This window comes from Myotis davidii, unplaced genomic scaffold (assembly GCF_000327345.1).
Source record: "Myotis davidii unplaced genomic scaffold, ASM32734v1 scaffold147, whole genome shotgun sequence".
In the NCBI taxonomy this organism is placed as follows: domain Eukaryota; kingdom Metazoa; phylum Chordata; class Mammalia; order Chiroptera; family Vespertilionidae; genus Myotis; species Myotis davidii.
Window position 1 is genome coordinate 4,577,765 of NW_006383010.1, and position 25,739 is coordinate 4,603,503.

Consider the following 25,739-nt stretch of genomic DNA (forward strand, 5'->3'; position numbering starts at 1 on the left):
ACCCTTTATACTTTTCTACACACCATTTATTCACCTACAGTTTAGTTTGCTTTGGAATTGCACATTTTAATTTAATCACAATTTATGAATATTTTTTCTACATCTTTCTTGAGAACTGTCAGTTCTGTTTCACATCTAATCATCTAATTTCTGAACTTATTTCTATTTTTTTTTTGTTCTTTTTGCGGACTGCTTTCTTAATTTCTTTTAGCTCATTTTGAAATATTAAAGTTTAATTTTCATCTTTTGTGGCCACATTTTTTTGAGATGACTTTATTTTTATCTCTTTTTTTCCTAGTTTTAATAAAATAGAATCCTCAGAACTTTTAGGAAGAGATATTTTTGAGAAAGCAGAGATGAATCAGAATAGCTTTTACCACATCCCCCCTGCAGGGGCGCCTTCTCTCCTGTTACCATGAATGACTCAATATATGGTCTTTCTGTGTAGCCATGTCTGCCTCTCAGAGCTAAGCCTTATTCAGTAAGCCTCCTTGAGTCTTGTGTTTCAAGACAGTGCTCTCATATTAAGAAGAAACATCTAGCAGTTACAGGACTTTTTTATATATTCTTTAAAAAAGATCTATCCAAGTAGTTGTGATTATCAACAGTTTGTTCTTTTACATTGCTAAGTAATATTCCATAGTATGTACGCACCACAGTTTGTTTAACCATTCACCTGTCATAGGATATTTAGGTTGGGTCCAGTTTCAGGCTATTAGAAATAAAGTTGCTATGAACAATCACATACATGTTTTTGTGTGGAGATAGTTATCTCTCTGGGGTAAAAATCCAGGAGTGTGATTGTTGTATAATATGGTAAGCAGTTTTTATGCTTTGTTTCTTTCTGTATTTTTAAGAAATTAACAAACTACTTTTCATAGTGGCTGTTCAATTTTACATCCCCACCAGCAGTGTGAGAGATCTAGTTTTTCTGCATCTTCACCAGCATTTGTTGTGGCCATGATTTCTTTAATTTTAGTTCTAATAGGTATGTAGTGATATTGCATGATATTCTTAGTTTGTAGTTCCTTATTGTCTGTTGATGTTGGAAATCTTTCTCATATGGTTATTTGCTATGTGTATATTCTCTTTGATGAAGCATCACTTCATGATTTTGCCCTTTTTCTCATTGTATAGTTAGATTTCCTTTTTTAAAAAAATCTTGCCTTTTGGGGATTGTTTGTATGCCATATATATATATATATATATATATATAAAATTTCTTTTAGCTCATTTTGAAATATTAAAGTTTAATTTTCATCTTTTGTGGCCACATTTTTTTGAGATGACTTTATTTTTATCTCTTTTTTTCCTAGTTTTAATAAAATAGAATCCTCAGAACTTTTAGGAAGAGATATTTTTGAGAAAGCAGAGATGAATCAGAATAGCTTTTACCACATCCCCCCTGCAGGGGCGCCTTCTCTCCTGTTACCATGAATGACTCAATATATGGTCTTTCTGTGTAGCCATGTCTGCCTCTCAGAGCTAAGCCTTATTCAGTAAGCCTCCTTGAGTCTTGTGTTTCAAGACAGTGCTCTCATATTAAGAAGAAACATCTAGCAGTTACAGGACTTTTTGGGATTTGTTGTCTCTGCACTCATTCCCTCTAGCATTTATCTGTCCCTACCCTACTTTGGTTGTGTGTTTGGTTTCTAAAAAACTTTGGGGAGAAGTAAAATGTGCATAGCTATATCTCAAGTGGAAACCAGAGCCTCCAAACCAATAGCTTTTAAAATGATATTTTCTTGCCATTTTTCCTTGTGTATAGAAATACAATTGATTTTATGTATTGACCATCCTTTATTGTTGAGCTCTTAATTAATTCTATTAATCTGTCTGCCAATCCTCTTAAAAATAATCACATCATCTATGAATAATGAAAGTTTAATTTCTTTCCAAGTTTTTTTGTTTTTTTTTTACATTCTCCTCTGCTGCCTAGGATATCAAGTATAATGTTGAATAGAAGAGATGATAGCAAGCATTTCTAGTCTTGTGTTTATTCATCCAATTTTATGTTGGGAATAATAATATCTACTTGCTAGGATTGTTTGAGGATACAATGAGGCAATCATGTAACATGATTTTAGCAATTTTTAGTACATATCAAATTGGTAATAAGTGCCAACCATTATTATTTTTAAATGTCAATAAAACCATCCCAGGCTATATTCATAGAAGTATGGAGTGCTACAAATAAGTTAAAGAGCATAGGAAAGATAACTAGAATATGAACATGGACACATTCACAGATAATTATATAATTTGGGCTAGTCTGCACTAAGGAAGAAAATTTGTTTGGAATAAAAATATAGATGCATAATGATTTCTCTAATGAATTCATTTTTCTATTTCATTCTCTTCAAAAATAAAAAGCTAGTCACATTTAAATATTTAAAATAATAGCTATTCATTCCGTGTTCTATGAACCCTTAGTTATCTGTCCAGGTGGCTTACCTACTGGGATAATCCAGACCCTCACACTTGAGGGGTGTAAGTCACCATTCGCCTGCTTGTACAGTGGGCCATCCCTACGATGCATTGCCATCACAACTGGGTAGGGAATTAGCAAGAGTTTCCCCCCTGTTTCACCTGGATGCCAAACATATTCTTCCCTGGTCTCACTGACAGTCAGGGTTTATTACCCCTGCCAGGAGCGTGACTCCTTTTCCTCACTGTTAGTCTCTTGCAGCATAGCTAAAAATGGGTGGGATTCTGGCTTTATCCCCTAATAAAAGCATTTCCCTCTGAGCCCAGGGCTTCCAGATACACAGAGCCTAACTTATAGGAAAAGGAAGAACAAATTCTCCAAATACATCACTGGGAGTGCTCCACTGCCAGACCTATGTATGTATTCTACCTATTAGAGACCTAGGACCATATAATAGACACTCATGTTGGGCATATACTGCATCCTGGAGGAAGACACTTAGCCTGGCATAGTATCATCTCCACGTTAGCAAGTCATCTGCACATTTGAAAGCCACATGAGTGTGTCAGATGGACAGCTTCTACGTGCCTTAGGACTGACAGATCCTCTAGGCCAGTGGTCGGCAAACTGCGTCGTGGCAAACCACGGCTCGCGAGCCACATGTAGCTCTTTGGCCCCATTGAGTGTGGCTCTTCCACAAAATACCACGTGCGGGCGCACACATACAGTGCGATTGAAACTTCACGAAGTTTCAATCGCACTGTACGTGCGCACCCACACATGGTATTTTGTGGAAGAGCCACACTCAAGGGGCCAAAGAACTGCATGTGGCTCGCGGGCCATGGTTTGCCGACCACGGCCTAGGCCATTGTTGACTCTCCTTCCTTAACTATTGTACCACTGCAGTGCTTTATGGGATGCTGTGTTGGTGATCTAAACATACTTTAAGCCCTCAGTTAGTGGTTTTTCTAAAGCCTAGAAACAGGAAAGGCAATCCATATTCACAATGTTTCACTTTCTGCTCAGATAAATTACTCCCACGTTAGGGTAGAGGGGGCCCAATGTAATTATCTGTTACAGACTGGATGTTAGTCTTCCAAGGAATGGTTCCATATTGGGGACTCACTGTTACCTAGGGGGTAACACTCCTATTTTTAAAAAAGTATAGTTTTATTGATTTCAGAGAGGGAGTGACAGGGAGAGAGAGATCGAAACATCAGTGATGAGAGACAATTATTGACCAACTGCCTCCTGCACATCCCACAGTGGGGATCGAGCCTGCAACCTGGGCATGTGCCCTGCCCTGGAATCGAACCATGACCTCCTGGTTCATAGGTCAACACTCAATACTGAACCACTTGGGCTGGGCAGGACCACTCATTTTTAACGGTTATCAGGTTTCTCTGGTAGTGAACTCTGCGATTCACATGCAGGTCATTTGGGGGACTCTTCTCAGGAACACCACTTGTAATGGAGTGAGGTTAAGGTCAGTGAGAATGGTCAGAAGTTGAACTGTAACACAGCAGCACCAGAAGCCTCAGCTGATACCATGCAGGGCTCTGAAACTGGGCTGGGCTTCCAATATGTCCCGAATTGAAAATAGGGTGTGGGAGCTTTGTCAACCAGTGTCAACCAGTCATGAGATGAGGGTTGCTCCTGGAGGTGAATCATAAGCAAGGCAGATCCCTGTGACCACAGGTAATTCCAATGAGGGACATGGCTGTGAGCTACCAACAGGCAACACTGCTGGCATCTGGATAATGATCAGTGCCTCAGTCCTAAAGGGGCACCGTGGCAGTGCCCACAGCATTCGCTACAGTCTGACTTCTAGAATGCTTTATTTGAGTCCTATTTATTCCAAATGCATGTTTGTCACCCTGGAATTGTGCACAGAAATAAGTTTGTACCGAAATAAATTAAGAATCATTTCCAATTTACACGTAGGATCTGTATCAAAAAATATGATTGCCACATGAAGGCGACACTATTAATGCACCAACAATAGACATGATTTCATAAGTTGTTGGGATGGATTTTTACCATTCTTCATAATTACTCACCTTATAATACCTTATAACCTTGTATTTGCAAGGCATTTCTCTGCTAAGACTTATCTTCTGTAGTCATTGAATAGGAAAAACCCACAGGAGTATATATAGGTATCCAATCCAAGACCATGGCTTCATTATACTCTAAATACCTGGGCTAAATAGTCACAGGCATGCATAGTAATTTAATGAAGATACAATAACTTTTTGGTGAAGATACAATGTACAATCCAAATATGAAACTTCACGCCCTATGCTGATTTGAACTAAATGCAATTTTACTCTTCAGTAAGAGGAAACATTTTTAAGAGGAAGATAATTTTTAAATTTTTTAAATCCTTGAATGCTACATTTTAAACTAAGCATTAGTAATTTTAGCTTTAGAGTGATTAAAAAATTAGAATAAACTAATATGTGTGATGAAACATAACTATTATCAGTGCTTGCAGATCATCATTACTTGACTTTTTTTTCATCTTTGGAAAAGTTAATACATATTAAGCTCTCATTCAAATGTTATTTTAATACTACATGTATATTAACATTTATCAATTTGGGGGCATAATTTTAACATATTCTCCAAGGCCCTGTCTACTGACAACACCACATTTGATCAAATAGTATCAGTCTTGCAAATAATGTGACTACATAATGGCCATTACAAGGCCCGATGGATTTTTCTCAAGATATATTCCTTAAAAAGTAAACATTCTTTATAAAAGTGTTCTTATATAATACAAAAAGTCATTACCAGTGCTAATAATTTTGGTTGAAATCATTCTGCAATCATTACTTCCAATAAAATTGATTGACTGTCTAAGTGACTGACACGAGGAGTGAAATACTCTATTTATTTCTATTACCATTGTTGGACTAGCCCATGGGCACTGCAGCGAAGGCTTGTAATGTGAAAAAGGATATACTTCTCCAGAAAAATAACAATAAACTTACCTTCCATTCATCCAGGAATGTTAGTTTCAAAAGTAGACAGAAATTCCAATATTTTTCAGAATATACAGGTAGATTCATTAAGGAGTCAGAATTTAAACCCAGGTCTCCTAACTTCTAGATATATCTTTCTATTAAATAAGTGATATTAACACATATTTATAGAAATCTGCATAAGCAAATTAAGGGTATATATCAAAATGTCTTAGAATTCAAAAGAAAATACATCTGCCTAAAGTGAGTCTGAAAGACTCTATTAAATTCAGTCTACTCATACACTTGGTCTCTTTTGGAAAATTCCTTGATAGTTAAAAATCTTTTATAAAAAATTGAAAATTTCCATATTGATGTATTAGTTTTATACTGTTGTAAACAAGTTACCACAAACTTAGAGGCTGAAAGTAACTCCCATTTATTCTCTCATCGTTCTGAATGTCAGAAATCCAGGGGGACTTGGCTCAGTACTGTGCTTAGGGTCTAATGAGACAAAAATCGAGATAGCGGCTGTCCTGTGCTCTTGTCCGGGGCCCAGGGTGTGGGGGGAGCTTACAGCTCATTCAGGTTGTTGACAGAATGCAGTTCCATTGGATTGTAGCACTGAGGTCCTCATTGCCTTGCTGTCTGCTGGCCTGCGATGGTTTTCAGCCTTTGGTTCTTCATTTATCTCTGACGTCCCCCTTGGCCACCAGCCATCAAAAGCTATCTGCTTCAAGACCCGTGTGATTAGATTAAGCCCACCTGGATGATCTCTCTGTCTTAGGTCAACCTGATATTGTCCCTGCTTTATGTCTATGTGCCATAATACAATAACAATGAGTTTGTTCGCTCACTATGTCCACAGGCTCTAGGGATTGGCCTAGGACACATTTAGCGAGCAATCATTCTGCCTACCACAATTAAAATAAGAAATGAAATGAATTTAAGAAAACTGCTAAAGCGATTATTTAAACACTGATTGATTAGTATTTCATTTATGAATCCAAATTTTCACGTAAAACCAAAGGCATTAATTAGTAAGTAAAACATGGAACTTTACATTTTTGTCCTCAAAAACTATTTTTAACCTTTTTCTCAGAACCACTCCTCTATCCCAACTTCTTTTTTCTTTTTTTAATTAAATATATTTTTATTGATTTCAGAGAGTAAGGGAGAGGGAGAGAGAGATAGAAACATCAATGATGAGAGAGAATCACCAATTGGCTGCCTCCCGCATGCTCCCCACTGGGGATTGAGCCCGCAACACAGGCATGTGCCCCTAACCGGAATCGAACCCAGGACGGTCCACTGTGCAGGTCGACGCTCCATCCACTGAGCCAAACCAACCAGGGCTTGATGGAAATCTTATCCAAAAGCAAGTTAGGATTTTATATTGTTGTAGCAGTTTAGGATGTTTGGGAGAACCTTATACCCAGCCCACACTTACAATCTAATATAATAGAAAGGACCCAAGATGAATGGAGTTTATTTAATGTGCCAGTCTAAAGCAAGACAAAAACAAAAAGTACCTACATCTGTATTTGGATGTTTTTAAATCAGACAAGTAGACATTTTTAAATGTCATATTGATAGATTTACCATCTCCCCTAATGAGGATAATTTGTGTATTTTAGAAGGTTGTTTGCCTATTAGAAGTGCTTCAAATCTAAGATGAAAACTAACAATATAGAAAAGCTAAGCAGAGATTAAAACTTTTCTGGAAAGGAGGCTGGTTATTTTCCTAATCCGAAAGGGGAAAAAAATAGACTATGCTTACTCAGTCAAAATTCTCAACCATCACACATCTACCATATCATAGTGAGGTATCAATCTATAATAATAAAAGCATAATATGCTAATTAGACCAGACAGCTGAACAACCTTCTAGATGTCATTCCAGACATCCTTCCGGACGAAGCTGCAGTGGTGGGGGCTGAGGCAGAGGTGGTTAGGGGCAATCAGGCAAGCAGGTGAGCAGTTAGGGGCAATCAGGCAGGCAGGTAGAGTGGTTGGGGCTGATCAGGTAGGCAGGTGAGCAGTTAGTGGTGATCAGGCAGGCAGGCGAGCAGTTAGGGGAGATCAGGCAGGCAGGTGAGTGGTTTGAGGTGATCGAGCAGGCAGGCAGAGGGGTTAGGGGTGATGAGGTACCCCGACCCCTGTACATGTATTTCATGCACCGGGCCTCTAGTATACATATATAAAAGCCAAGAAACCAGAACAACTGGAATGACCAGTCGCTATGATGCACACTGCGGCCAGCCAACCTCCTATGGTCCCTCCCCCTGGCTGGCCCGGCTCCCAATTGGGTTCCCCCACCCCCTGATCAGGGCCAAGGCCAGCTGGCCAACCTCCCACGTCCGCTCCTTCTGACGGGCCAGCTGGACCCCACCCATTCACAAATTCGTGCACCGGGCCCCTAATATTTATATAAATTTTGAAAATGTCATTGCTAACTTCCTCCTTTTGACCTTTCAAAATTCCCTGTTTCGTTCTTATATCAATATTCTCTGTATTTCCATAGTATTTTTCTTTGTTATAAAGATAGAAATGTTTTACATTTCTAATGAGACACCTAACAGAATTTGTATTTTTCTTCTGTGTATGCTCCTTAAGTTGAATCTTGCCGATTGTAAGACACTGTCTGATTCATGGTCTTCCTCTAGGATCATCTGAAATATTTTACTTACTTTGTGTTTAATACTAAATTACTTTTCTATTTAGTTGAATATGTATAGTCTAACTAAGCAAAGTGTTTTGCTATTTCTCTAGGGAAAAAAAAGAGACTCGTAAGAAATTCTAGCAATGATTCACATTAGCATATTAAAGAGAACAAAATATTAGGTTGTGCATAGGTTACAGTGGCAGATAGCACCCCTCCAACACACACACATACATACAAACTCTCTCTCTCTCTCTCTCTCTCTCTCTCTCTCTCTCTCTCTCTCACTCTCTCGTCTCCTAACAGAATCTGAATTTTGTTCAGATATTTGGATGGTTAGCAAAGCACTCAGGGAGGTCTGATCCTCTCTTATGTCCAGGGCATGAATTACATTTGGTTTACAACAACCAGGATAATCCTAATCCTTTTGCCAGTGATTGGGTTCAGGAAAGTAGGCATGAGATTCAGTTTTTCCTAATGAGATGAAAGAAGCCTTCCAAGTGCCTCTGGCATGTTTTTCCTCCTGAAAGAATAAAGTGTGGCCGAAGGAAGGGATATTTTTCTGACTGCAGAGGATAACTGTGTGAGGATTTGAAAGAAAATCCCACAGGTATAGGTCAAGAGCCATGGCAGCACAGAGCCATTGAGCCAATAGTAGCCAACTTCCAGACTTCATGTATGAGAAAAGATTTTTAAAACCCTGTATTTAAACTACCTGTAGTTCAACCTATGTTACTTGCAGCCAAAAACATTTCTTAACTGAAACAGTTGCTTTTTTACTTGCTTTAAATTTTATCCAGTTTACCAAAAGAATCCTGAAGCTAGTAGATATGAGCCCTGCTTTTGAAATAGTCAATGGCAAGCTGTTTAGTAAAGTGATGGGGGGGAAATGCTTTTAAGATGAGGAAAAAAGCTATGCAGTTTTCACTCATTACTAAACATTAACAGATGTATTAGCATCTCCAAATGAATAGTTGCGATCTATGAAATACTCATGCACCTAGTTTATTATATTGTAGGAAAAATATATATTTATGTTTTCATGTGGCCACTGAGTTGAACTTTGCTTCATGGATTTATTCATATTAGCCAAAACTGCTCTTTCCGGTGGGAATTCCCTAGGCTTAGGGTGGTAGGACTATAAATACCTTGGAATAAACTATTTTGCTTACTTAAAAAACAAGAAATTAGTCATACACAGGTGTCTACATGCTGAATGTGTGTTATTGTTTTTTCAAAGGGAATTATTTTTCACTTTTTGTTTCAAAAGGAAAGAATGCCTTTGGGGAGAGTGTTTTTATTTGGAGTTGCATAAAATTTAATAGCCATGTTTAAATGTTCATTAAAATTATGCCCCTTGGATACACTAACATTTATAGTCTGTATTAGAAATAGTCTATTTAAGCAAAATATATATTAAAGTATGATTTACTATGTCAAACTAAACATTTTTAAACATAATCCAAATATCTAGGAATTGATAAAAATAGAACAATAAAAAAACACATAAAAGATAACTAATAGAATTCATTGAATAGCTCATGGTGAATCATTGAATTGATATATATATATGTTGCAGAATACCTAAGGAGACCTTTTAATCAAGTGGAAAAAAATTAGGTAAAAAATATGATCAAGATTTGTATTTAATGTACACACATAATTGAAACATATTTTTATAGAAAAAACAATGGAAATATGTGCATTAAAATAATACTGATGATTTTAGTTAAGTATTATAAATTTTAAATGTTTTCTAAGTAAGACATTTCTGTAACTGCAAGAAAATATAAAACTGATTTCAAAATGAACTAGGGGTTATGAAATTTTTACAATTTTTACAAAATATAAAAGTACAAGGAAGCTTGAGTATATCATGGCAGCATTGGAAAAAATGGGAAAGTAGAAATAGGCCTTACTCTATGACCGGCAACACAATTTATGATTGGATTCTGGCTAATTACCTAATCACATTATCTCTCATCAACTAGGAATTGTCAAAGTGTATTTTTATAGATATTTCTCCAAAAGTACGTTTTCATTTTTATTTATTTTTTATGTTTTCTAATTAATTTCAGAGAGAGGGAGAGAGAGATAGAAACATCAATGATGAGAAAGAATCATTGATATGCTGCCTTCTGAACCCCCCTACCAGGGTTTGAGGCCACAACCCAGGCATGTGCCCTGAGCAGGAACCAAACCATGACCTCCTAGTTCCTAGGTAGATGCTTAACCACTGAGCCACACTGGTTGGGCAAGGGACACGTTTTTACAGCATGAAGAACATGTAACAGGACTGATGAAATAGAAGAAAGAATTTAAATCATAAGGCAGACTGTCATAAAATGATCAAGAATTTGGAAATGAGATGTTTAATTTGGGCCACTATTGCTCTTTTTTTCTCATAACAATGGATGAGAAACTGATGAGAATGCCTAAGCAGATTAAATGATACTGCTGTTGCAGTTGAGAAAATTGACCTAAAATATAATTAGCCTTCAGCAAAAGATTAATATATTCCAATCATTTTAACCAGGGATATTTGTTTTATGGGTATACATTTGTATCTATTAAAACACCTTCACTGTTAATATTAAAACACTTATTATTAATCATTTTAAACTGTTGCTTAAAGAAGTGGTTTTAGGACATGGTTTGCTAATCCAATGCTTCGTTGGAATGCTTCTATCACAGTTCATTAGAACTGATTACATTATTTTTTATATTAGAGATATATCAGTGATATTGCTCCCTAGTTAAAAAAATCATACCTGAACACATTTCAATACATTGCATTGATTGCATATTAATGATCAATATAAATCATTTTAGGGAATAGTTATACCCTGTAATGTTTTTCTGCAGCATCTGTTATAGTCACTTGCTTCCTGCTGGTGATTAATAAATGTAAACTGATTCACTGGCCCAACTCTTTTTCTAATTAAGCACTTATGGAAGCCTGTGGCCAGTGTTTCATTTTCTAATAATTATGGTAATACGATTGAATAATAGTTTTCTAAATTGTGGTGGTTTTTAAGTATAATTCACTAATATGATTCAGATCACTTATATTTTTTCGCTGAAATTGTTTTTAGAATCGTTGTGAATAGTGGAAAAGATAGGAAAATTCACTTGTCTTAAATGATAGCCTCATTTTTAGCAGAATTTTTCTAGAAGAAATTATTTTGGTAATATAATGCCATTAAGATTGGAGTTTTCCCCCAAGTTAATTCATGAATGGAATGTAATTCAAATAAAAATGAAAAATTGTGCCTGTATATGTGTATATGAAAACCTGAAAACCTGATGTTAAGTTCGTGTGCTTTGTCTATGCTAACTATCCTTTATAACTTAAAAACATATGGACTTCCATTTTAGGAAGCTTAATTGTAAGAGAAAGAAGTGGAAACACTGGCAGTGCTATAAAGGTGCGATTCATTATTTTCCAGGCAGATGTTTATCAGTCTTTTGTCTGAGGCACTACCATCCTAGTTATTATGGAACCACAACATGCAATATCACTGTGGCTCTGGATCTGGCCAGTATTTTGGCCTATCATGATTGACAGCCTTATCTAATTTTTATCTTGCACAGCTAATTAGATTTCATCATTACAGCCCCAAATACAATATGGAACCCATGATGATTCAATTACTGTTTTTTTCAGTTGATAATGCTGACTATCGAGCTGGAGACTCAAGTCAAATCCATCTCTCAAATGGTCCACTTAGACCTGCAGAAATCAACCCTTAAAGAATGCGTTTCATCATGCAATGGGATCTGTCCATCATTACAGATAATCTCATAATTGTTACCTTAAACATAAAATATAAGATTTTTTTTGCCAAAAAAAGATGAGGATAAAGAAAAATTGTAGCAGAAACTGTAAGTTAGGTGCTGTCTTGCAAGCTTGAGACTTTGTTATCCTGTTAGGCCATCTCCTGGGCAGTACATCATTTTCAATTACATTCAAACTGAGCAGTTGTCAATTATATCACATCAACTCGCTGTAGCAACTGGGAAGACGTTACTACACATTTTTACACCCTTAAATAATTATGATGAGTAATATTTTGAACAGTGTGAACCATAGGATTTATTGACAAAAATCATTCATTGGCCAAATTACAAGGGAACACAAAATCTTCAGTATTAAAGAATTATTATGTAAAATCCAGTTAAAGGAGATTTGATTTAGGTAAATGCCAGTTGTTAAAATGAGAAAAGCAAGAACAAAAGAGAATTTTTTTTTCAAAAAAAAAGTGAAAAATGAAGGAAGACTGTATAAGAAGTTAAATGAGAGAAAGTTAATGAATTAAGTTAAATGAGATACAGTGAAATTAGATAAAGGCCTGCCTTTGGATGGTGATGCAAATGAAAGGTCACCCTCTGTAGCAAACAGAGTTTCTCTGTTTATTAAAGTGCCACATCACTAAAGGTGACAATTCTCTAATAAACCTTTAATGAAAAAGAGTGCAGGTGAACTAACTTGTTTATAATAAAGTCAATAAAATGAAAATACCCTTTTGGATGACTCTGATCAGAAAGGAATAAAAAGGAGAACAAAGGTGCTAGCTGGATAGTTCACTTGGTTAGAGTGTCATTCTGATATGCCGAGGTTTTGGGTTTGATTCCTCATCAGGGCAAATACAACCAGGAGCCAGTGAATACATAAATAAGTGGAACAACAATCAATATTTCTCTTTCTCTCTCTCTATAAATCAGTAATTTTAAGTAGTGTGCTTTGAAAAAAAAAGAACACAAGCATTACTAATTAATACTATAAAAGAGCAACTCGTGAAATACAATATAGAAAAATGCTTTATAATTTTATAGCATGGCAAATCAGAAATAACAAATTACCACTTAATGAAATCAAATGAAGAAAGGTTTGCTTTATATAATACCATCTGTCGCTTTTGGCATTAAGGTGTGAAAAAAGAAAACTTATTCTAGGGAGGAATATGTTGCATTAGGGAAACAAAGAAAACAAGACTAGACTGCAAGTTCAATTAGTGGAAGAAAGTTCTATATAAGTTTATGTAGAAAGCATTTTTGTTTTCCATCCTAAGTAGATAGAAGTCTGAAGATAGTGCTTATTTAGCTGTCCATTATTAGTAAGGGAAGGAGCGGGTGTCACCGTGAGCAAAGGACATGACAAAACACTCTGTTCATTCTTTTATTTTTTCTTAGTCACTTAAACCACGGCACAGGAACCTCCAGGCACTTTTTATTTTTTCTCACCCTGTTACCCTTAAAATAGGACCCAACATTTCACCATATTTCTAAAACTAAAATCTAGATCTTCAAAGCGGTTGAATAGGTTTACATTTTTGTTTTGTTTTTTAAAAATGAGAGATGAATTTACACTTCCCAATACTAAGCAAACATAGATGTTTCCCTAGCTGTGTGCTAGAACTGAGATCTTTGCTGCAGACAGTTCAGCTTCTTTACCTTATTTCTAGCCCTGAGCCCTCAAGTCAAACAGCCTCTCCAACACTTTTTTTTTTTTGGTCTTAGACCATTTAGTTTTGCCCTTACTTTAGTCTCACTAACATTGTACCTATCCAGCAGTTAGATGAACCCATCACCTGGAAAACAGCTGAGTCATTATTATGTGTCACATTAACTCATCATACAGGGATCTCAGTCCTCACATTACATGAGTGATCATAGTACACCCATAGAAACCAGGTCTAGGAGGGGAGAAGAGGTTCTGCATCCGAAAATACCAAGATTTTTCCATATTGCTCCTCATCCATCAATTTATAAAACGTTTTCTTTGTGCTTATTTTGTGCAAAACACTAAGTTAAATTAGAGACATAAACATACATTTTTTAATGGACCCTTTTCCCGAGGAGCTTATGAAAATTGATATAAGACATTTGGGATGAAATTAGGACAAGCAAGGTCTTACTAGAACCCTAAGCAGGATTAAGCCAATTCTAATTAAATATCATTTAGGAGGTAATATTTAAATTGACCTTTAAAGAAAAATAAAATATTGATAGATGGTAAGAGGAATACCTAAGGGATAAAAAAATTATTAAAGAATAAAGGAATAACATTTAAAAATGCACAGAGATGGCAAATAACTACCCATGTACATGGGACTGTAAGTAATTCAATATGTTTGAAATCCATGATGAAAGATTAAATGAAATGCGTCTGAAAAATATAAAATGGTACAAGATTATGGAGGTCCTTGAATGACAAAATAATGGTTTTAGAATCATCATATAAAGAACTAGAGGCCTGGTGCACAAAATTGTGCACTGGTGGGGTCCAGCCAGCCTGTCCCCGATGGCCCCCATTGTGGGTGGGGCCAGCTGGGGTGAGGGGCCGCAGGTGTTCTGGTAGTTCCACTGTTTGGTCAATTTGCATATTACCCTTTTATTATATAGGATGGGAGCCATTGGTGTTTACATATCAGAGAAATGAAATCCTCTTGTCCCACTTTTTAAAATTCCCATCCACTGTTTTCTTTGTTTACAGCATCCTTCCACCATAGTCCTTCAACCCCCCCACAATCTTGGTTAAGTTTATATGTTTGTTTGATTCACTTCTTATGGAAGGTGTTTCACCTCTTCTGTTAAGCTTTGTAGGACTAGTTTTTCTCAGAATAAGTTTACACTTCTCCCATCTTCCTTGCTTGTGCTCATTATTTTAATGATTTTTGTATAATAAGCATCTTTTTTTTCTTTAAATCTACCCTTACCACTTGATTTGCTTTCAGGGGGAATTTATCACTGGTCTTTGATTCCTCAATATCTTTCCAGCATGTCATTTTCCAGATACTTAAACAATTATAGTTGGCTGACTGGTCAGCATTATGTCTTGGTAAGAAAACTTCATCCTCAGGGAAGAAGACAAAATAAATTGAAAACAGAATAAAATTAAAGATAATAGCTACGTGGTCACTGTAACAGGGGATTGTGAGAGGATAAAATAAGAAGGTAAAGAGGGAAATGAAAAGAAGACCACAGAAAGAGAAAGCTGATTAGATGGGACAGAAATAGAAGGACTATGTGTGGATAAACCCAAATAATTTGGAGAAAATTTATATTATAATGGTTTGATTTTTTGCCAAAGAAAAATATGAGTCCCCCTTTTTTAAAATATATATTTTATTGATTTTTTTTTTACAGAGAGGAAGGGAGAGGGATAGAGAGTTAGAAGCATCGATGAGAGAGAAACATCGATCAGCTGCCTCCTGAACACCCCCCACTGGGGATGTGCCCGCAACCATGGTACATGCCCTTGACCGGAATCAAACCTGGGACCCTTCAGTCCACAGGCCGACGCCCTATCCACTGAGCCAAACCGGTTAGGGCTATGAGTTCCCTTTGATGGTTTGTATTTAATACTTCTTTGGAGCATCCAGTTCTTTAGATATCTAGAAGTCATAATCATTGCCCCTTAAAATAGAATGTGGGCTAGTATTTCTTTTGTCTTAAATCTTAAAAAGCATCCTTAAGCAAGTTTGAGCTATAACACTAGAGTCCATAACAGTGAGAAACATACCAACAGAGATAAATGTGCATCTCATCCTGTTCCCTAGAAACAAGCAATATCTAATATTTCCCACTAATCTTAAAACTTGCGTTTAAAAGTTCAAGTTCTATTTAAATCTTACTCAGCTGATTCAAAATTAATTATATGTTGTTTCTCTCTCGCTTTCCCACAGTATGCTGTCTGGCTAGTCCTCTGGGTTACGTGGAATGTGTTTGTTATCTGCTTCTACCTGGAGGCCGGGGACCTCTCAAAGGTAATTTGCCATCTGATTTGCCAGCATCATCAATAATTGTTACTAAGTCTCTTCCTAAGTAAGACAGAGTCTCACCCTGCTCTTGTCACTTAGATGTGCCTCGAATGAAGGTCAACTGAAAGGTGTCCTCATCTATATCTCTGCATTTCTACCATCGAAGATATGCTTTAGTGTGTCACAAAATGTATTTTTATTTTTAAGCAAAACTAATGTGAAATATTGATTATTATAGTGACCAGTGCTGTCAACTTTTAAAATGTTGACTGATGAGGGATTTCTGAAGCAGAATAGGAATTTTTTTTTAGAGATAAAATCTTGAAGATTAATTCCCTTAGTTGGCTTATTGCTCTGGTAAAGATTTTCCTGATTGGGCCCAAATAACAATGAAATATTTTGAACAAAGAATGGGTTTTAATTGAGTACAGTTGTTACCAGAGGCATATAATTTTTTAGATTAAAAAATGAACACTTTATTCTAAAATAGTCTACGAAAGACATAATACTTGCTTTTTCATTAGGTTTCTTTATTTTGCGCTGTTCTTAGGTATGTGTATACTTGTTTTTGAGCGTGTAGGTTGACTTTATATTTCTAACACAAATGCCTTTACTATTGAAATGATGTAGTTTTTAAAACCAGCATCCTTCTTCTTTTGGAATGCAGTTAACACCAGGTAAGTCAAATGAGATAATCATTCAAGGAGGTAGCGTATCTGACTTGAGATGCTTGAGTGGTTGCAAACCTGTATTTCTTAATATTAACTTTAAAAGACAGATGGTAAAATGTTCTTCTACCTATCCCTGTTTAGAACAGAAAGACCCTGCAGAGACATTGACATTTTAAAACCCCAGAGATGATAACCTGCTTTAAAAGGCAAAATAACTGAGCTATAAAGTCACTGGGAATTACCTTTGCAGGGCTATATATTTTTGGGGGGGTTGGGTGATGGGGTTAGTAGTAATACACATTTATAATCTGTCATACGGGAGTTTTTCAAAGTGCTCTGAGCATTTGCAAGGATGCTTATCTGACTTGATCGAGGCATTTCTATGATTCTAGTAGTTCATGGTCCTCCACACTCTGGCAGCAGGCAGTCCTTTCCGAAGATGCTGTGACTAATGAAAAGGGCTTGTTCAGGTAGCTCTTGGAAGGACATAGACAGGGCTGCTGCTGTGTCCATGTCAGAAAAGCAATAAGCACTTCGCGAGGATTTGAATTCCTTACCCAATTCATACATCCCCGCTGCTCTATAATCCACTTTATTCAAAGAGAGTCCACACTAGAATGACTCTTAATGATATTTTTAATTTTAAATAATCACCTTAAAAATTGGAAAGCATTTATTCAGGCATATTAGCTGTGTAAAATAATCTAGCAGGCCAGTTTGTTTAATATAAAAGGAGAGAGGGAGAGAAAGAGAGAGATTTGAGCCAAGCAGGCTGCACAAATATTCTCTGTGTTCACTGCTCCATGTGATAACTGCAGGCACAAAATAAAGCGTGTGATCTTCATGACCTTGGACATGGGCATTGAAACCACAGCAAGGGCACATCCTAAAACATTACAGTTCAAGACAGTTGCAACCCAAATGACTAAGAATTCCTCTAATGCACACAGGCAGGTAATGACTATCCCTTGGCAGTGCAGCAGTTAATAACATTTCTTTTCTTTTCATCTTATAAACCATGCTAGGCTCTGCAGAGCACATGAAAATTTAATATTTTTAACAAATAATCTAAAAGAGAACCATAAAGGGCAAAGTTATAATAGTTACCTGCACCAGGCTTTTCCTCCCCTTCCTCCTCAAAGGGTTTGAGAAAGGAGTATGTGTACCATTTAATTCTGTAGCTTCTGTAACTGTAATCCTTCAAGGAATACAGTGACAGGAGGAAGCAATGGTGATTGAAAAATGTACAGATATATGAAAACTCAAAATGGGACTCCTGAAACTGCTGACAATGCTTAGATTAAAGAATATAAACAATCTTTTCTCAACCCACCAAAAATAAAATAGTTTGACCATAGAAATGGGTCTGTTCGTTTTTGGCTGAGGGAGAAATAATGGGAAATTAAATCAGGGAGGAAATTCTATGGTCTTATATATGTGAAAGAAGTGTGTTTATTTTCATAAAATATTTTGTAAATCATGATTCCTTCACATGATGAATATTAGCAAGGATGTTAAAGCAATCTGTAGTTATCTAGTAGAGATTACAGTGTTGTGTGGTCATTCTGCATATGACTCTTCTATTTGTTTGGTTTTTTTCTAAACTATTTTATATATATGCTTACATGTGTGTATATATACATATATGTGTACATATGTACACATGCATGTCGACATAAACATACATACATGTATATGCATATGTATATACTTGTGTATGCTTATATATAAGTAAAATATTGTAAATAACAGCAATGGTACAAGGGATTAAAGGGAGAAATTAGAATTATTTTGTTAATGTAGGAAACACACTGCATATGAAGTAGTATAGGGCTCTTTAAAAATGGACTTGGATTACTTATAAATGTTAATTGCAAACTTTAGGGAAACCACTAAAATTGTTTCTTTTAATTGAATATATTGTGGTGGCATTGATTAATAAAATTATTCACATTGCATGTGTACAATTTTATAATACATCACCTGTATATTGCATTTGTGTGTTCACCATCCAAATTCAAGTCTCTGTCCATCACCATTTATTCCCTTTATACCCTCATCTCCCTCCCCCCATCCCCTTTCCCTCTGTAATCACCAATATGTGGCCTGTGTCTATAAATGTCATTTTGTGTATTTATTGTTTTTGCTTAATCCCTTCACCTTTTCACGCAGCCCCCAACCGCGCCCTCCCCCCACAGCTGTCATTCTGTTCTCTTCATCTATGAGTCTGTTTCTATTTTGTTTGTTTCTTTTGTTCATTAGATTCCACATGTAAGTGAAATCATATGGTACTTGTCTTTCTCTGACTGGCTTATTTCGCTTAGCATAATACTCTCCAGGTCTATCAAATGCTGTTGCAAAAGGTAAGATTTCCTTTTTTTCCACTGCCGAGTAGTATTGCAATGTGTACAGTTGTTTTTTGTGGGGGGTTTTAAATCTGCTAATCTATTTATGGGCACTTGGTCAAAGCTAGTATTTCAAGAGGAACTTCGAGAGTCTCTTTTGGAAGTAAAAATATTGAGCACTAAACATTTCTTTCTTTTGCCTTCCTACTAAAGCTGTGGTAATTCTACTTGAGGAAGTGAAGGTGTCACTGACTCACTAGGGAAAGTTTGCAAAATATAAGTATGAAAAAATAAAAGTACAGAGATTAATATTCTGAGACAGTATGCTGCTGGAAATAAAAATAAAGCAGATACAAACATGGTCTAAGCCCGTCTTCGGCAAACAGCAGCTCGTGAGCCACATGCGGCTCTTCGGCCCCTTGTGTGTTGGTCTTCCAGAAAATACCACGTGCAGGCATGCACATAGTGCAATTGAAACTTCGTGGTCCATGTACAGAAGTCGGTATTTTGTGGAAGAGCTGGTATTTTGTGGAAGAGCCACACTCAAGGGGCCAAAGAGCCGCATGTGGCCCACGAGCTGCGGTTTGCCAAGCCGCCAACACAAAAAACAACCAAGCAATTGCTGCCTCATTTGTATCTAAAGCTCAGTTTACCGGGATCATTGTAGAACAGGATATTTTATTCTATGCCCCAAATTTAAACACTCTATTTTTATAGCTTTATTGTTACAGAGCTATGTAAAAATATAAGGATATGTTTGAATTAAGAACTGCATAGCTTTAAATTTAGAATAATTTAATTGTTAAAAAAATTGAAAACTTGCAATTTTTTAAAAAAATCTTGGAATATTTGGCCCACATTAAATGATCTTGTGTGAAGTAGGTCCTTAGATGTTGCAATAGCTGCAGAACTTACTTGTGAATTATGTCTGATTCAGCATGGTCCCCAAGCCCCTAGTGTGCTCTCAGTCGGTGATAACCTTATCAAAATCACCCCCTTTGCTGTAAACCACCATCCTAACATGACCCCTGGAACTCATTTTGAAACTAAATTGGAATTGGCAGTTGCCAAATTAGCTTTGGAGGGCAAAATGTCAATTTCTATGTCTGTGGATTCACTCAGGGACAATTGATGCTTGGATGAACTATGGGAAATACAAAAATACAATCCAAGGAATATTAAATAGTGAAATAAATCCATTCCATTTTTTTTCTGCTTCTAGCATCTAGGCTTGTTTAGGCAGAAAGAACAAATAAGTGACCATTTTTCATGCCTTTATATGATGACAGAACAACTCTTAATTCCGTACTGTAAAATTTACGTTGAAAATACAGTTGCACTTTGGATTAGTCGTTCAGTATACCATAGGTAACCAGGGAGCAATGTTCAGTAAATACTGGTATTAGATGTAAAGCAGTACAAAGAAAAGGAAACTATGTAAACGTCTTTCCTGATTGAGAATTATATGGAGCAGTTTTGAAATATTTAAAGTGATTTACATACCAACATTGCACTTAAGGTGTTATTTTGCCTCCTCCTCTTTAAACATTTATTTTTGATGTTTTATAAAGCAAAATGTGTGTTCAGCCTGATGCAACCAGCAAAGCAGCTTACAAGGTTAAAAGGAAAAAGATGGCTCATTAATAAACAGCTATTTAGAGAATTATAATTAGGTTTTTTTCCCCCTTCATTAGCACATGTAGCCTGCTAGAGGAATGAGTCTAATGGCAATTGTAGGACTCCAGGGTCTCACACTCATAGGTAGAATAATATAGAAAACCGAAATAATTAAGTGGTATTTCAAAAAACTGTCATCTTTTTTCTAGTGTAAAAACGAGGCATTTTGCAGGGAAGTAGCTGCACTGACACCATGGGGACACTGTCCCTTTCCCACTCTGACAGAAAAATCCCTAGTGACAGATCCTCCAATCTTATTTGAATCGCAAGTGAGAATGAGTGTAGTGATCTCAATTAGTCCCGAGGGGGGACTGATATCACACAATTCGGCACACTCTGCACTTGCTCCCGAAGAGATCTGTCGCTCGCCAGACACTCAGAAGGGCTGTGACACCCCTGGGGGTACATCTGATACACTGGCTTCATCAGGCAGCCTGCACAACGGATGGACTCCAGCTTTTGCACTCCGATTTTACGAGCACTGAAATTAATCCATTAAGCATTTTGTATACCCAGACCCCCCACTACTTACTTTTTAACGCATTTATATAGTAAGTTAACTGTGGCATCATGGTGTGCAGCATAATGAGTTCAATTCTTCTTGTCTCTTTGCTTCCTGTTTTCTTCTACTCAATGAAAAAAAAAACAACACAAAAAACAACCAAGATAGCTAAGTTTAATATTGCCAAATAGCCAAATAATTAGTGCTGCCGGATATTTTTTCTCTTTAAGGTTTTCCACAGAAAATTTAAAGCCACAAGCACAGTTTTTGAAAACAAAGGCAGCAGAATATTATCTAATAGATATAATGGATGTGACTGTCCAGTGCACAAACCATACAGTATTAATTGGTTATAAAATAATGAGAAAAGAGTATTTCACTGCAGTCTTCTAACGTGGGAAAGGTCGGCCCTCAGTCTGTGACTAATTCCAACATTTATTAAGAAGGCAAGTAGTTGCTGGGACCGGTTTGGCTCAGTGGATAGAGCATCGGCCTGCGGACTGAGGGGTCCCAGGTTCGATTCCGGTCAAGGGCATGTACCTTGGTTGCAGGCACATCTCCAGTAGGGGGTGTGCAGGAGGCAGCTGATCGATGTTTCTCTCTCATCGATGTTTCTAACTCTCTATCTCTCTCCCTTCCTCTCTGTAAAAAATCAATAAAATATATTTTTTTAAAAAAGAAGGCAAGTAGTGTCCTAACCAGTTTGGCTCCGTGGGTGGAGTGTCGGCCTGTGGACTGAAGAGTCCCAGGTTTGATTCTGGTCAGGGGCATGTATCTTGGTTGCGGGCACATCCCCAGTAGGGGGTGTGCAGGAGGCAGCTGATGGATGTTTCTAATTCTCTATCCCTCTCCCTTTCTCTCTGTAAAAAATCAATAAAATATATTTTTTAAAAAGAAAAGAAAAAAAGAAGACAAGTTATAGCAACTTTATGGCTTTCTTTTAGAAAAGTGGAAAAAAAATAAACCACAGTGTAAATGTGATTTTTTAAGGGTTATAACATTTCCCAGGTTTAGATCGCTTTCTTTGTGATAAGCTTGTTATTTTCTGAATAATTCCATTCTCTTGAGTATTTCATAAGAGCAAAATCTCTCTAAGGGGCACAAGTGACATGATCTCATTTGGAAAATGTTATCGAAGAGTCAAGCTGAAATGCAAATGCGACACAAACCCTAGTATTTTCCTTGACAACTGTGGAATTACTAAATCTGAAGACATGAAGATTGAAAAAGGAGGGGAATAAATAATTGCATATTCAGAGAAAAGGAGAAACCAGTATGGTTTGGATGATAAATTTGTTGGCACAACAAAAAAGCTCTTGGAACAAATTAAAGTATTATTGATGGAAAAAATATGCTTCATAATTACATATTCTCACAGGATACTTTGTAATCTAAATCATTACTTGACCATGTTTGGGGCCAAAGTTCAAGTTCTGTTTCCCCCAGAATGTGTTAAAGGCAAAATCAACATGAAAAGACGGTACTGGGAGTAGCACAGACCGGCGTGCTGTCTGTGACATCTATCGCCCCTCCGATCTCCAGGGTCTGTTCGATCTGTTTATTTTCCCTGCAGCTGTCCACTGGCTTGAGAAGGTGCCTTTCCCAGAGAGAGCAGAGCCAGTCTTTCAAACGCGATCGCGTTGCTGTCCTCGGGATTTTTAATGATTTTTGTTTGTTTGCTTATCTTAATTGGTAAACTGCCTTATAGGAGAGAAACTCAAGTTTACTTCAAGCTGAAATGTTCTCTTTAGGAGTTCATACTTACATATCGGGGCAAATGAAAAAAAAAATTGTTAACATGAATTTTCAAAAATCACCATGCGTGATGACTTTATATTGATTTTTGTGTGTGTTTTCATAGCATAACCTTTGTTTATGTGTCAAAATTATATATATATATATCAATCACTGGCAAATACCATCATCATTATTCTAATTACTGGTCAGTTTTTTTCTCCATGTCTTATTAATATAATGTACCAAAAAAACTAAAGAATAGATCATTGTTTAAAATATTAGAGCATTATAGGTTAATTTTCAAGTTGCAATTAACTTAAAATAATGTAAAACAACTCCTAATTTTCCTCAGCTTTCTGAAAATTGCATGGAGTTTGGCCATTATTTTTAGCTGGGTGAGATTTTGAATAGGGTAAGAATAATATGATCTATTTATAAAATTTACTTATAAAATATTGCCATGACTGTTGTGAAAATATTCTATAGGGAGGCAAAAGTAGTAAGAGGAAACATAGTTTGCATACTTTCACGTCCAAGTTATAGATGCTTTTGGCTTGGATTGAGGAGACAGCAGGGGAGACAGTGAAAGTTATGCCATTCAAGATCATATCTAGTTAAATTCTCAATATCCGGCGAGGTTAGGGCAACAGGATGCAGGGTGTAGGAAGAATGATCAGAGTTGACTTACAGGCTTGTAGCCCTAAGCCATTAGGAGAACTAGGTGTTTTCATTTATTGAGCTGCAGGCAGACAGGACAGATTTCGGAAAGGAGGAAGAATATGTGCGCAGAACCAGTTGCTCTGTTTGACCTCATTATGTCTGAGCTGCCCATTAGACATCCCAAGCAGTGTTGTCAAGGAAACAAAAGTACACACGAGTCCTGCATTTAAAAGAGGTTTTGAATGGGAAACGTACATTTGAGTCATCAGTATATAAATGGAAGTGAAAGGCACACACAAAAAAAGATCTCTTAAGGCAGATGGTTAAGGACACTGCTTTGAGGATCTAAGACTTCATTAGGAAGAGGAGGACTCAGGAAACGAGGCAGAGTGGACTGGAAAGTAGGAAGAAAGGAAGGAGATGAGTGTCCCACCACTCAGGTTAGAACAAAACAAACAAGATGGAGGGATGATAAATTGTGACAAGAATGAAAACAATTTGGTATTGAAAACAATACCAAATATGGCAAAGTGGACGTTATTGCTGACTTTAAAAAGAAAGGAATTTCAATAGAGAAATAATAAAGTTTTATTAAATGAGCTGAGATGAGAAATTTGAGAGTGAATAAAGTCAGCTTCTTCAAGGACTGTTGCTGTAAGAAGCAGAGAAATAGGACAGCCTTAAGGCAGTCTAGGGAGGTTTATGCCCTTTTATAAGTTTTGTTAGATGCAGATACTGGAGCACATGTTTATGCTGATAAAGAAATCTAGTGAGAGGAAGAAACTGATGGAGCAGTGGCCAAGTTCTTGAATAGCTGAGAGGAGATGGGATTCAGGGCTGAACAGCGATGCGGCATCGATACAAGAGGAAAATGCAGAGCCCATGCGTGTAGATGCAGGTCAATTGGTGGATTTGGTAGTGAGACAATAAAGGCATTCTCCTGTAATTACCTCACTGTGCTTCAGTAAAATCTGGGGCAAGAATCATCAATTTGAGTGATAAAGGGGGAAGGGGTCAGGGTTTTGAGAAACAGGGGAAATTCTCTATGAATGGAATAAACCACAAGCTTAGACTTAACATTGATTTTTCTAAATAATAATGATGCGCAGGTGCTGAGCCATCAACATGGTTGCCAAGTGTTACTTATGAACTATGAGACTCATGGATACTGTAAGCCAACACAACCATTTGCCTATAACTGTTACAGGATTAGCATCATGCTCTTCTGAACTGATTGAACAAATTAGATTCAGAGAACTGACTAGTGAATAAGCTTTAGTATCAATTTTCTGGATTAGTTGCTGGCCACTGGGCACTGACTGGACTCATGCTGGGCTATCCTGATAAGTCTCCTGCCATTCACTCTCTGGAACTTGGAATAGGATCCTGGGATATTAGTGCTCTGCGCTGAATCTCAAGAGAGCGGACCCGTTCAGGTTCTGTGTTCATCTGGCTTCTCTCTAAATTTAGTCAGTGACAGGGCTTCTCTCTACATTTAGTCAATGACAGGTACTGTTCAGATTGGTAGAAAATTGGCAAAAAGAAATAAGAAGCCGGATATTTATTTTCCTCTCCCTGTGTGCCAGAGGTCCCACCATGACTACATCTCCTCTGTGTTCTGCTGGCCGTACCTGCTGTGGTCCCGATTCTAACAGTGGCCTCCAGGCCTGGGCTCCAATGGCCCTGGTTCCATACTCCGTCTCCAGCCTGGGATTGAAGGTAGCTCTCAGCTGCTGCTATTCTCGTTTTTTTCTCAATATTCTCAGGTCACCTCCTCAGTTCTTTCATCATGTATATAATCAGTTCCCTGCCTTATTAATTCAGGTTCCACTACCTAAAGGGCTTCCTGTGTTTCTGATTGGGCCCTGACTGATACAGGTTTTATATATGGTAAAGATAACGGCACAACAGTTCTATCTAGGAAAAAGGCAAGATAAGCAGGCTTGGAGAAAGTCTAGGAGTACAAAAATACTTCTCTGATTGCAGAATAGGTAACTACACTTGATTTTCTTTCTATAATGAGAAAATACCACTAACAGAAGAGAACATGTCATATATCTTCTTGAAAATTTCAACAAGACGTCCAATGTTAGAGCCACAATGTCAGTTGCACATCAGGAAAGACATTATGAAAGCAACTTGGCTTATCTTTGTGAAATATTATTGTAGCCCATTTATCCTGTAAAAATTCACTGTCTCGTACCAGAGTCTCTGTTAGTGTTGTTTTTTAACTTAAGGAAATAAATAAAAATTCCGGAATAAAATGCCAGAATATTCAATGCACTTACCAAGTGGAAGAGCAGGGGATCAGGTACTGAAATGGAG

The 25,739-nt window shown here is 36.9% G+C and overlaps 1 protein-coding gene across 2 annotated transcripts in view; it reads left to right on the forward strand.

The window, feature by feature from the left end:
• NKAIN2 (Na+/K+ transporting ATPase interacting 2) overlaps positions 1-25,739 on the forward strand; it is a 787,284-nt gene that overhangs the window by 420,155 nt on the left and 341,390 nt on the right. For both annotated transcript variants that reach the window (XR_436449.2, XM_006778438.2), the window contains exon 3: positions 15,748-15,828. Coding sequence is in view for 1 of the 2 variants with exons in the window: in XM_006778438.2 (XP_006778501.1) it covers positions 15,748-15,828 (81 nt within the window). In the remaining variant the exon portion in view is untranslated. The remainder of the gene's footprint in view (positions 1-15,747; positions 15,829-25,739) is intronic.